This window comes from Archocentrus centrarchus, chromosome 7 (assembly GCF_007364275.1).
Source record: "Archocentrus centrarchus isolate MPI-CPG fArcCen1 chromosome 7, fArcCen1, whole genome shotgun sequence".
In the NCBI taxonomy this organism is placed as follows: domain Eukaryota; kingdom Metazoa; phylum Chordata; class Actinopteri; order Cichliformes; family Cichlidae; genus Archocentrus; species Archocentrus centrarchus.
In genome coordinates, this window is record NC_044352.1 from 25,041,189 (window position 1) to 25,055,248 (window position 14,060).

The following is a 14,060-nucleotide window of genomic DNA, read 5'->3' on the forward strand; positions in this document are numbered from 1 at the left end:
GAACAACAACAAAAAACTACAGCTAGACACAAAATAATAATAACAAAAAAATACAAATCCACAAAGCAAGTCATCTTTCCAGATAATATCCCTCCAAATATGTTGCCAAAACCAGCACAGTCGTGTATCCTGAATAAATCATTTAACAGCCACAAGTACTCAGTCGTGTGCTTTCAAAATCTCCCCAACTATTTAAAAAAAAAAAATAAAAAAATCAGCAAGTTCACAAGTATGGAACCAACGCACCTGACATAGATTACCTGACCTCCTTCCACTCTCCTTTGCCAGCCGATGGGGACGTGTATTGCAGTGGTATGGACCCCATCCTTGTCCCCACTGACAGTCTCACTGCCTCCCATCATTTTGTAGCCTGCCAGCACCTTGAAAAGCAGCAAAGTGTTAACACATTTTTTTTTTTTAATGAGGAGAGAGGGAGGGAGCAAGGAGGTGACATACAGTAACAGTTCAGCCTATCATGAGTCAAACCTGGGACTCTGCTGCTGAGGGCATTTTAACCCATGTGGTATGCACCCCTGTAGAGCTTTTCTTAAAATATATTAATACAATGCTACGTACTCCTATTGGAGGAAAACACATTTTTAGTCTCAGTAAATTCATTTCCATTATTTTATATATATATATATATATATAGATAGATATTATCCTGCTCGCTCATCTTCCCCATCTCCACATTATCTGAGTTCTCAAGGGCATCTAAACCAAAACCTCCATGAGCCAGCTGCTTACTCATATCCACCACTCTAACCGGAAAAATACTTCAATTTTTCATGCTCATGCTTCTGCAATAAATTTTACTCTTTTATTCTGAAAGAGCTCTCCTTATTTTTAACTATATATAGTGCATGTATCAGGGTAGTTTGTTGAGCCTCAGTGTGAGACACTGAGGATCAAAGTAAACACATGAAAGATAGGTGAATGTTTCTGTAGTAAAGACTTTGTGATCATTAATCTTTTATTTACAGCACCCTGCATGCTTAACCTGCATTCAACTCATTACACAACACCAAAATCAATGTCAGATATCAAATATTACAATGTACCCTATCCATGGCGATGAACTCAGCCAAGATAAAACTGAATCAAGCAGTATGCATATAGGAATCATTGCAAATTAATTGCACACTACTAATAAACCAGTTCATCAATTACTGTTCAGCTGTCTTCTGTGTCAAAAAAAGTTCTGGGAAAGTACCCAGCATTTATTTTCTTATGTCCATGCTGCAGACAATACAAGCTTCTGCAGAATAAATGATGTAAACATGTTGTAAAGGGGGTGTGGCCACAGCGAAAGAAAGATTTTTAACTTATTATGAACATAAAGTAATACCAAGACGAACAAAAAACAAAAAAAGGTTGCATACCTTGTCATCTTTGGGAAGCCAGGATCTGTTTTGGCTAGAGTATCCACTGTCCAGTGTACATGCTGGTGGGTTAGAAGCACACTGCCAGTAAAACCTGACTTATCCAAACACCTCGACTTTCTTCAGCTATGAGGGCAGATCCCCAACTTAAAAGGATGACTCCAACAGATTTATTAGTTCAGTTCACATCAGAGTAGGAATATGGGTGAAGATGGAAAGCCTGCAAAGAAAGGTGGAAGTGGATTATGTAATCTGGCAGGGACCCCCGGCGGTAAAGATATCTTGTAATAAAGCTATCTTGTAACTGATCTGATCTAAGCGTGCTTGAAAAACGACTATATCAGATGCATTACTCTCCCCCAGAAGAACTTCAGAGCAAGATCTGGCTGCTTTGAAGTAGAAGGGTGTGTTTGCCTAGGCCCGTAGTTTACTCAATGTTTAGCTACAGTATAAGCAGCTGCAACAACCAACTCAAAAAGCTAACAGGCTGGCAAAACGAAAGAGCAATTAATCCAACCCTGAACTGAAATAACATTTTTTCTCAATTTCATAGCAAGCCGCGTGAAGTAGGGAACAAAATCCCACCAAGTACACGGCTCATACTCGGCAGCTAGCGTCCAGGCTAACAGCTAAGCTAGCAAGCTACCCTACTTTGTACTGTGTTGTCGTGACAGCTGTCAGGCGCACAAAACACTCCAATACAAAACTCTTGCCCGTTAGCTGTAGTAACAACACACGACCCATGCACAATACCGCGTTGCAAAAAAAAACCTCTTAAAAATCTGAAACCTACATCACACTTTACTTATTGATATCCGTTAGCTAACGTCAATATTAGCAGGTCCCACCAACCTTTTCTCTGCGTCAGGTTCTGTGTTGGCGAAGTTTTTGGAGTCCTGGCTTTTCGGGCTCGCGGGAGAATCTAGAGTTAGCTGGCTAGCGAAACGGGCTTAGCCAGATAATGTTTTGAAAACGGCTGATAGTTTAATAAATAGAGCAAAATAAGTCATTATGTAATCCAATTCCCGTAGCGGTGTGGTCATTCAGCTCTCAGCGCTCATACAACGTCTGCCAGTCGGACTTAAAAACAAAGGGCAATAACGCTTCATTTTACTGCGCCTGGGATCTCGGGGCTAACGCTGCCACCAGCTATGCTAGCTAGCGAGCTAACTGACTGAAATTTACTTGATTGTGGAGTGTCCCGACAAGACCGAATGATGTCCCACTCCCGGTCTGCAGTTATCTGGCCGTTGCTTTGCTCTCTCTTCTGCTAAACCGTGGAGCTTTCAAATATATTCCGACAACCATAACGGTCCATGTAATCCCCAGCTCACAGTTGCCCATTTTTTTTTTTTTTTTTTTTCCTCTTACAAATTCCGAGCAAAAAAAATAATGGAGTTTTCTGTTGGGCATGCGCATTAGGCGCTTAAGGAATATTGTACCCGACATGCAACGGGACCTTTGTAGTGCTCCAGACAGACCTGAGTGCAGCTGTGTGTAGCTCCTTGATAGAGGACATGATAATGCCAGAATAATAAATATCATGTCTTCAGTTGACATAGTGGATTCACTTCCACTTGGCTACAGTGAATTTTAGCCCAGACCTACCAAGAAAATGACATTTGAATTAAAAATTATACATACTGTACTCATTTAGGCCTATATGCATGCCCAAACAATTTCTCCTGGTGTACGTATATAATATATTATATATATATATATATATATATATATAAAGAGAGAGAGAGAGAGAGAGAGGAGAGAGAGAGAACTGGCTTCTTTGGTGCATGTTTGATGCATAGCTATCTTGGTTATAGTAAAAATTTGCAGTCCCCTAGTAAAATACTAATTACTGAGGACATGACCTCAGGTATGGTTCTGCAGCACATCCGCAATTATTCATAAGCACGCAAATACAGCATGGTATGGTGAAAAGTAAATTTATTATAAAGGTCCTCAGCCTTTGTACATCTTTGGGTTCCAAAGGATAACAAGAGTAAGTATGGATACCTGGTTGTGTTTCTCTTGTCTGTGAACAAGCGGGACAAGGGGAAAGAGGTGCAATGAAGACAGAGGGAGAAAAAGTATCTGATTTCCCCTCGTCATTGGTGCTCAGTCCAAGGTCCTCAGCTGTTGCAAAGTGTCAAATTGACATAGGACTGCTAAGCCTGGCACGCACACAAACAGGCACACAAAATCATAGATACACAACTACAGATGTATGCTCAAACTACAACCTAAAGTCACTTTGGAAAACATCTAAAGAGTACAGAGGGACCAGACTTTGTGACAGCACAGCATCCTGAGGGACTGAAGTGAAGCTGCTTTGTAACACACTGACCATACAGGGCTCTGGTCATTGCCAGCAGGTGAAAACCCATTCACAGACATTTTGCCAGCACACCGGATTTGTAATTTCTTCAGTGCGATTTGTACAAATTTAGACAAAAGGTAGGCTGTTGCTGTAATTTACAGTCTCAGTGTTTTTAATGCTGAAAGTATATGCATGACCTCTGTTGTAGTCAGTTGGTTTAATTTTAGTGGCATTACATTCGTTTTAAAACGCAACCTAAACAACCTCCACAGTGACAATGTCTCTGTCAGTTTACAAAGTCTGATTTTTTTTGTTTTATAAATGTTTATAGAATTTGGCTTGCTTTTTCCTGACTGGCAGAAGCAGCCAAATTTAACTGTGCTGAGACTGAATTTCACAACCCTGGAATAGTATAGAAGACAAGCACATTCAACGACTGTGTGTGTGTGTGTGTGTGTATAGATATGCAAGTGCATTTAATGTTCATGCAGACACAAGAATATCTTTTCTGCTGTGCTTCTATATTTTATTTTTTTTTGCTACATTTTTAGTCGATGCCAAATGCAGGCTTATTTTTTGCTATTTCTTTCAGCTGTGCTCTAAAGGAAATTTGTAAAAAGTTCAGGAACATGTACTTGGCAATCACATTGACTCTGAAAACAACTGGACATAATAATGGATATGAGATGAGATTAGCTCTTCAAAGATTTTAGCAAATCAGTAATTAGTAATACATTCTCTCATTTTATCACATTTATCAGACTGTCTCACTATCTTCCAGCAACAAAAGAGCAACAGCTGTTTACTTTCTAGGTGGGGCTGTACTGACTCTGTCTACATCATATCATGGAGCCGTAAGTATAATTTTTAAAATCAATATAATCGCCTCTTGGTGCACATTTTACCTGTTTGCCATTTAAGCCTTAGTTCAGTTTCAAGTATGCTAAATGCTGCTAAATGTAGCCCATGTCTGAAAAATATTCCGAAGGATCATCATTAATCATCCATGTCTAAAGCAGCTCCTTATCCATTTGAAAGAATGTGCCACTGCCTTTCCACATTAAAATAGTATAATCCTGATAATTTAATATAGGACTAAATTTGTACACCCTTGAACAAATTTAATCCTATATTAAATTATAAAGATTATATTATTTTAAGGTGGAAAGGCAATTTCCACCTTAAATGATATGAATTATTGTGCATAAAATGTACACACCAGAGTAACTTTCTACAGCTGCACCAGTTAATGTTATTCATGGGTGAGTGTGTTTTTTTCTTTGTGTGTGTTTTTGTGTGTGTGTGTGTGTGTGTGTGTGTGTGTGTGTGTGTGTGTGTGTGTGTGTGTGTGTGTGTGTGTGTGTTAGGGATGATGACAAAAACTCTGTGGATATCCATGACAACCCCAGCTCCTGACAATGTAGTGAGGGAGGACGGAGACACTGTGAGTGACAGCAACATGTCGACCCCCCCAGTGCCATTCTTGGGCTGTTTAAAATAGCCACCAGCTGGGACAGGATTGCGGTGCAGTATCAGAAACAATATGAGCTTAAGTGTCCCTGCCTTACACACCCTTTCGGAAAAAATGAGCACTGCTGGCTAATCTGGGGGGGTCATCAAAATGTTATTCTGTAGGTCCTAAAAAGTAAAGATCAGGTATCAGCTGTTAAGCAAACAAGGCAAAAAAGCTTCATGTAATATTTTATAATACTGTGACATTTAATCCCTGTTCCTCAGCTCAGTGTTCAACATTTAAAAACTTTAATAACTTATTTCCACCATGATACTTGCTTCATGTGTTGCCTGAAACATCCCTTATCTTATGAAGGAATGCTTCAGGCAATACTTCAAAACAGTGCCTCTATAATATGTTTTTTTTAATGGTATATCTGAGATATGTCCTTTACCTCTGCAGGTCTATTTCATATATGAGGAGGAAGTGGAGTGGAGGAAAGGAACCGGAACCTCCTTCAGAGCCTATTGTCCGGGTCAATGACAAACCCCACAAATTCAAGGACCACTACTGCAAGAAACCCAAGTTCTGTGATGTCTGTGCTCGTATGATAGTCCGTAAGTGTTGGTTATTATATTAATGATATAATGCTACATGTAGGTAAATATTCTTCTGACTGACACCACTAATCTTGGCTTTTCATCTTTCAGTGAACAACAAATTTTGCCTGAGGTGTAAAAACTGTAAGACCAACATCCACCATTCATGTCAGTCGTATGTTGAGTTCCAGAGGTGCTTTGGCAAAATTGTGAGTTTGCTGATGTACACTACATTTGCAGTGTTTGCAGTTTCCTTTTACCGCCCACAGTGAGACAGAAATTTTCAAACATGGTGTCCTTTCTTTTATTCCCTGTAGCCACCTGGTTTCAGAAGGGCCTACAGCTCCCCCCTGTACAGCAGTGACCAGCCAGATCCAAGTGAGTCCTCTGAATGACAATATCTCTTGTGTAGCTAGATTTCTTAACCTTATATTCAAGGTTGCTACCACAAAGGAGACTGAGCATGGCCTCTGCATTTCTTCTTTAGTAACAGTTGCAGTCATTATATTTCACAAGCTGCATTTAAATATTTTTAAACTTAGCATACAGCAAAAATAATGCAAAAATAGCACAGTGTAAAGCAGGCTTTCAAACAGCATTTTGACCTTTATGTTGGAATGAAAACAACAGAATTATCAACTAAATAAACATAGTGCCATTGTAGTACTGAGCCCTTTATCTCAGTGTTTCCCTGCATTTAGTTAACAATAAAAAAGAAACCAAGTTAAGTTAAAGTGTTTTTTTTTCATATCATATTTCACATTCATTCATTCTTAGCTTCACTCTGTGGTTTTCCTTTCGTCCTAGTGCACCAACTGCAGTGACTCTATCCCCAGCAGTTTAAGACCCACTGCTTTAATAATGATGTCATACAGTAATATTGTGATACAGTGTGGCCAGAAGTTTGCATACACTCATCGTGGGTGTGAATGTGATGGTAATTTGGGGCTTTTAATGGTTTCTTTCAACTGTTCTTTTTCCAGGGTGGAATAATTGTACAGCATCCATCTTTAATGACTTTAAAAAACAAGAATTAGGTGCAGAAGTTTGAATTTATTTTGGATTTTCACTAAAACATACAGAGTCAAATACATACATGCATAGTGTATAATATTTGATACATGAGGTTTTGAGACTTTTACATCATCAATGTGATTTTTTTTCCCATTAGTTGCACGATATATTTTAAGCAATAAATTCCAAAAGAAAATGCCAAGAAAATGTCAGATATAGCAAACATGATACAAATGAAAACTCGTATATGCAAATATTTATTTAGCTTTTGTTATCCATTCCAAAGCCAGTTTCAATGTGTGTTTGGGATCATTGTCCCGTTGGAGAGCACCCAACTGTGTCCAGTTTTTTAAACATCTAGCTGTTGATTTGAGGTGAAGTTGAAGAATTTGGAGGAAGTCTGCCTTCTTCCTTATTCACTTTGTGCAATGTACCAGTACCACTGTCAGCAAAACAACCCCAGAGCATGATGCTACCCCCACCATGCTTGACAGTTGGTACAGTTTTCTTAGGTTTGAAAGCCTCACCTTTACTCTCTCCAAACACACCTCTTGTCAATGTGGTCAAATAGCTCAATGTTTGTCTCGTATGGCCATCAAACTTTTCTCCAGAAAGTATCTGGCTCATCCATGTAGCATCTGCAAATTTCAGTCAAGCTTGAAGGTGTCAATTTTGGAGCAGGGGGCTCATTCCTTGGTCAGCACCTTCTCACGCCATAGTGATGTAAAGCCACTTCACTGTAGACAGTAATGCTGGTGTTCCAGCAGTTTCATGGCAGCTTGAGCCCTTGGTGGTTCCTGGGTTGTTCCTGAACATCCCAACCAACTTCCTCTTATCAAAGTGTGACAGGTTTGAGTCTTCTTCCAGACCGTGGCCAAAGTGGTAATATATCCAAATAACTCGTACCAAGTACAATCATTTAAACTGATGATCTTGGAATCTGCAGTTTGTTAGAAGGTCTCCAAGAGACCTTGCCAACTTGTGTAAATCTACAATTCTCCTTCTTAGATCTTCACTGAGTTCCTTGGATTATAAGACACTGTAGAATCTTCTTCAAAAAAAAAAACAGCAGGAAAAATTTTTACATTGGGATTTGGTATGCATGTGTGAAGACATAGCCTTAATGGTCGTACAGTCTGGTGTACAGTAATTCTATACTGCACGCTGATCTCCTTTTTTATCTCTGTCAGACAACCCAAACCGGAACGACCCAGTTTTTGACACCCTGCGGGTTGGCGTCATCATGGGCAAATAAGGAGCGTAAGAAAAATGAAAATGACAAGAAAAATGTGAGCATTTATTATCATTTTAATCAAGACAAGACAATTTCAAAAATGTTCAATGACTGATTAACTGCAAGCAAAATTAATTATTTTTGTGTAACCAAGAAAATGCAGAGTTTGAAATCGCTTTGAGGATAGATTTTATGTTTAATACATAAACTATTAATAATAATATTAGTGCTGGCTTTAACAGTGTTGTGTCCTCTAGATGATGATGATGATGGAAGAGGAGGAGGAGGAGAACCAACAGCCTAAAGAGAATGAGGACGGAGGAGAAGGTAGAACTAATCCAATAGGCTTTGTCTGTGATGTAAAAGATGCAAGTTGGTCATAAAAATATGATTATGTTATGTCTGATACGCAAACAGTGAAGCCTGATGAAAAAAAGAGAAAGGAGGAGACAAAGCAGATGACAAGGTAAACAGTGCAATTACTCTGAAGAATCCGCTGCTTGCATGTAAAGTTTTGTTCCAAAGAAACACCATATGTGCATGTTTTTGTCTCAAATCAATATAATTTGTCACGCGCACTAGCATCTGTGCTTTTCTGTCAACAGACTAAGGGCACATTCTCCCAGTCCCACTACTACCTGGCTCTCTATCGCTTCAAGGCCATTGAAAAAGATGACCTCGACTTCCAGTATGTTTGAAAGACATTCAATTTTTCAATTTAATCACGCTTAATTTTTATTAAGGGAATTCTAACAAAAAGGCAATGATAAAAACACTTACTGAGAATGTGTTTATTAGCCCTGGTGATCGGATCACAGTACTGGATGACTCCAATGAAGAGTGGTGGAGGGTGAGTTAAAGTTTTTGATTATTAAAGCTTTAAAAATTCTGGTTCAAAATGTGTTACCCGCTGATGAGGGCTTAAATTCTGTTCACTGTATTGTCAGGGAAAGATGGGAGAGAAGACAGGCTACTTCCCCGCCAACTACCTCATAAAAGTGCGTGCTTTCAGAAGAGTCTACAAGGTGACCCGCTCCTTTGTAGGGAACAGAGAGATGGGACAAATTACACTTAAGAAGAGATCATGTAACTTCAATATGAGTGTGTATGAGAAACGTGCATCTTTTTCTCTTCTCTCTCTTCTCTTCTCTTCTCTTCTCTTCTCTTCTCATTCTCTTCTCTTCTCTTCTCTTCTCTCTTCTCTTCCTCTTCTCTTCTCTCTCTTCCTTCCTTCTCTTTCTCTTCTCTTCTCTCTTCTCTATCTTCTCTTCTCTTCTCTTCTCTTCAGTTTTATTTATGTAGCACCAAATCACAACAACAGCACTTATTTTGTAAGGTAAAGACCCTACAATAATACAGAGAAAATCCACAGTCAAACGACCCCCTATGAACAAGTACTTGGCAACAGTGGGAAGGAAAAACTCCCTTTTAACAGGAAGAAACCTGCGGTTGAACCAGGCTCAGGGAGGGGCAGTCATCTGCCACGACCGGTTGGGGCTGAGGGGAGAGAGAGAGGACAAAAGACATGATGTGGAAGAGAGCCAGACATTAATAATAACTAGAGATTAAATACAGAGTGGTGTTTAAACAGAGTAAAAGAGGTGAATGAAAAGAAACACTCACTGAATCATGGAAACCCCCCAACAGCCTAGGTCTATTGCAGCATAACTAAGGGGTGCTTCAGGGTCACCTGATCCAACCCTAACTATAAGCTTGATCATAAAGGAAAGTTTTAATTCTAATCTTAAAAATAGAGAGGGTGTCTGTCTCCCGAATCCAAGCTGGAAGCTGGTTCCACAGAAGAGGGGCCTGAAAGCTGAAGGCTCTGCCTCCCATTCTACTCTTAAGTATCCTACGAACCACAAGTAAGCCAGCAGTCTGAGAGCAAAGTGCTCTATTGGGGTGATACGGTACTATGAGGTCTTTAAGATAAGATGGGGCCTGATTATTCAAGACCTTGTATGTGAGGAGATGAATTTTAAATTCAATTCTGGATTTAACAGGGAGCCAATGAAGAGAAGCCAATATGGGAGAAATCTGCTCTCTCTTTCTAGTCCCTGTCAGTACTCTAGCTGCAGCATTTTAGATCAGCTGAAGGCTTTTCAGGGAGCTTTTAGGACAGCCTGATAATAATGAATTACAATAGTCCAGCCTAGAAGTAATAAATGCATGAATTTATTTTTGATTAACTTTATTGTGTGAAGAAGACTCCTCATTTACATGAACAAATTGGAGACTATTAGATAGATATGATTCAAACCACTGCAGCACAATACCTTTAATGCCTATAGCATGCTCTAATTCATCCATCCATTTTCTTTCACTTATCCTTTTCAGGTTCACAGGGCAGCTGGAGCCTATCCCAGCTGTGGCATGCTCTAATCTCTGTAAAAAAAATAAAAAATAAAAAATTTATGGTCAACAGTATTGACTACTGCAGTAAGGTCTAACAGGACAAACACAGAGATGAGTCCACTGTCAGAGGCCATAACAAGATCATTCATAACCTTCACTAATGCTGTTTCTGTACTGTGATGAATTCTGAATCCATCCATCCATCCATTCTCTTCTGCTTATCCTGTTCAGGGTCCTGTTCAGAATCTTTTGGAAAAAAAAAAACAAAAAACATTCCTCTGCAGTTAGCTGTTTTACAGCTACTTTTTAAAGATTTTGTTAGGTAAAAGAAAGGTTGTAGATTGGTCCCTAATTTGATAAGGCAGCTTGGTAATGGTTTAATTACTGCCACCTTAAAGGCCTGTGGTACGTAGCCCATTAATAGAGATAGACTGATCATATTCAGGACTGAAGAATTCTCGTAAGAGTTGTCAGAAAAACTGTAATTTCTTTTTAAAGATTAAAAATGCTTCTGCAGTGTTCTGAAATCAACATCTCCACACCAGGTTGCTGGCCAAATCTTATTAATGTTTTATTAAACAAGTGATGGCTAACACAGGCAGTGACTTACAGTTAGACAATAATTTGTTGGGTAAAGACACAATTATTGTTGTTTTTCATCTGTACACCACCACGGTGGATTTGAAAACAAACACTCAAGATGTGACTGCAGTGCAGGCTTTCACCTTTAATTCAATGGGTTTAACAACAATTTTACATTAACTGTTCAAGAACTGCAGTCATTTTTTTACACAGTCCTTCATTTTCAGAGACTCAAAAGCAATTGGACAATTGTGTTGAATTTGTATTTCATAGCTTTTCACTGTAATATGAAGCCCAAAGAGATGTCAGTGCACGTGAGGGAGGCCATCATTAGGCTGAAAAACCCAAATAAACCTATCAGAGAGATAGCAAAGACCTTAGGAGTGGACAAATCAACAACCTGGTAGATTCTTAAGCAGAATGAATGCACTGGCCAGCTCAGCAACACTAAAAGGCCTGAAAGACCACAGAAGACAACTAAAGTGCATGAGGACAGAATTATTTTCATGGTTAAGGCAAAACAATTTCACAGCATCTAACCAAGTCAAGAACACTCTCAAAGAGGAAGGTGCATCAGTGTCCAGGTCTACAATCAAGAGATGCCTTCATGAATGGAAATACAGAGCTTTCTCAACAAGGTGCAAACCACTGGATAAACTCAAAACCAGGAAGGCCAGATCAGACTTTGCCAGAAAACATCTAGAAGAATTTGCACAGTTTTGAAAAAAATAAATCTTTTTTGGCAGATAAAATCAAGAATAACTTGTACCAGATGCTGCAAAACTGATCAGACAGTGCTTCATAAATGGATAATGACGCAAATCAAACTGCAAAAGCAAACCAAGCAAACCAAGCATTAACTAAAAAGCATATTCTGCTGGGTTGAAATCAGTCACCTGATTTCAACCCAGCAGAATATGCTTTTTAGTTAATGAAGACAAAACTGAAAGCAGAGCAACCCACAAACAAGCAGCAGCTGACGGCAGCTGCAGCGCAACTCAAGGGAGGAAGCACAGCATTTGGTGATGCCCATGGGTTCTACACCTCAGGCACGCATGATACTCCAAGTACTTTTATCCAAGTGTTTAAAACAATCCTCATGTTTAAAATTATGTTAGTTTGTCCAATTAATTTTGAGCATCTAAAAATGGGAGGCTATGTATAAAAATGGCTGCAGGTCTTAAACAGTTCATGTAACATTTTTGTAAAACCCCTTGAATCTAAACTGCACTTCATTCACATCTTTGTTTGATTTAAAATCCACTCTGTTGGTGTCAAAAACACAAAACTACAAAAACTGTCTTTGCCCAATAAATGAAAAACCTAATTGTAAATCAAAGGTATTTATAATAGCTAGGTTGCTTGATCTATTGTCACTCTGTGTTTCAGATTGTGGTGAAGAAAGGAGATGAGAAAGGTGGCTACTTGAAGGTCAGCACTGGACGCAAGCTGGGCTACTTCCCTGCTGATCTGCTGCAGGAGATCACTGTGACATAATCAGCCTGATGTGCAATGGAAAACGCTGCAGCTCACTTTAAGTATTAGCAAGAACTGGAAGTCCTGATTTTCTACATTTGCTACCGATAGAAAAGCTAAAAATATCTGTGCCTTAGACACAATGGTTTGACAGCCTCTTTCATTAATACCTACATTAAAGGAGACATTTAGCTGATTTATTGGCTTTGTTGTGAATAGCATAGTAGATGTTTTAAGTTGCTGTCTGGTGATTTTAGTTTTTACTATCTTAAGGACAGGTAGAAAAAAATGGAGAGCCTTACTAATGATTATAAAATCACTGATGAATTTATATGAAGCTGGAGAATTAATGAGGCTGAAACAAATGTGCCAGATTGATCATGATTACTGGTGGCAAATTAATGTAAATCAAAATGCACCTTTAACTTTTGTTTCAGTTCTGGTTCACGTGTTTTTTTGTTTTTGTTTTTTCAAGTTAAATAGCTTAAAAGATTAATGTAGCTATTTATCTCTATTTCCCACTGTTTACTTGGGAATGGTGAGTTTAATTAAAACACTTGCCCATTATTTACTTACCACAAGGATGCAACTGTTTTATCTGCGTTATTTAAAAAAAAAAAAAGAAACTGCTAATTATCTGATTGTTATCATGTTATCATCCTCTCTGAGTCCTCTGTACTGGCATAAATAGAAACATCATGTACATAGCATTTAAAGCTAAAAAAGAGCAAAAAACTTGTTAAAGTTTGTTGTACATTATTTTACATGTATGACTCTGACAACCTGAAGCAAGAAAGAAAAAAAAGAATTAAAACTAAAATGCACTTAAAGCAAACCTTAACAGAGAAGAGACAGTTTGACCTAAAGTCTAATATGTCTCTTTTTCCTGTGGCCTGTATTGCTATTTACCCAAGTGGATTATTTTGGTATGAAATGTCCATTGGTGGAACTACGAAACAAGAGGGCACTCAGAGCTTCCTGAAATCATGATCCAGTTACTCAAAAAAATAAAGAAATACACCACAAACTTTGTTGTGAGCAGTTTCATGTAGAAACTTGTCTTCTAGCCGTCCACATCTATATATACATTTATGTCTACTGTAAACCAAATCTCCACTTATACCCAGCTTTATTTGTTTGATTTGATTTTAAATGCCATTTCAAAAAGAATTCAGCTCTAGATTAAAAAAAAAAAAAGCACATAAGGCTGAAGCTAAAAAATAAATAAAACCTCATCCAGTTGGTGAGAACCAGCTGCAGCACACAGACAGGAAGAACTGATCCGGAGCGACCGCATCTCCTCAAGAGCCTCTCGGAGGAGACGCTTCACTGCCACTCGAGTCGGGTAATCTCCACTACACCTGATGATGTTGCTGTTTTTGACAAAGGTGCTGCATTACTTGCTGTGAGACTCTGCGCTGCAGAACAGGCTTGTTTGCTGCTGATTCCTGATTTTTCCGGATTACTAAATCCAGATTAAAAAAAAAGGTGCTCTAAATGGGACTAAATATTATCATTTAAGCTATGTGAAGAATAACAGGTAGAATAGCATGAGGTCATGTTAAGTTTTGTGCAGAAGCACATTCAGAATTCTTCGTTTATGAAGATACCAGCATTTTGAAGTTGTGCGTTGAGGAGGTGGAGCTCAAGC

At 38.7% G+C, this 14,060-nt stretch overlaps 1 protein-coding gene and 1 long non-coding RNA gene across 2 annotated transcripts; one reads left to right on the forward strand and one right to left on the reverse strand.

The window, feature by feature from the left end:
- Positions 1–246: 246 nt before the first annotated feature.
- On the reverse strand, positions 247–2,718 carry LOC115783362 (uncharacterized). Its single transcript, XR_004020203.1, has 3 exons — positions 2,235–2,718; positions 1,383–1,602; positions 247–380 (listed from the first exon to the last, which is right to left on the reverse strand). It is a non-coding gene; the product is annotated as an uncharacterized LOC115783362 (long non-coding RNA).
- A 1,824-nt stretch (positions 2,719–4,542) lies between these two features.
- On the forward strand, positions 4,543–13,394 carry LOC115783361 (SH3 and cysteine-rich domain-containing protein 3-like). Its single transcript, XM_030734159.1, is given in 15 exon segments — positions 4,543–4,550; positions 5,064–5,099; positions 5,101–5,140; positions 5,612–5,646; positions 5,648–5,766; positions 5,860–5,957; positions 6,066–6,126; positions 7,953–8,008; positions 8,010–8,051; positions 8,254–8,350; positions 8,419–8,462; positions 8,602–8,684; positions 8,795–8,846; positions 8,944–9,077; positions 12,319–13,394. Coding segments are annotated over 15 exon segments (1,017 nt in total). The 3' UTR covers positions 12,431–13,394.
- The last annotated feature ends 666 nt before the right edge of the window (positions 13,395–14,060 follow it).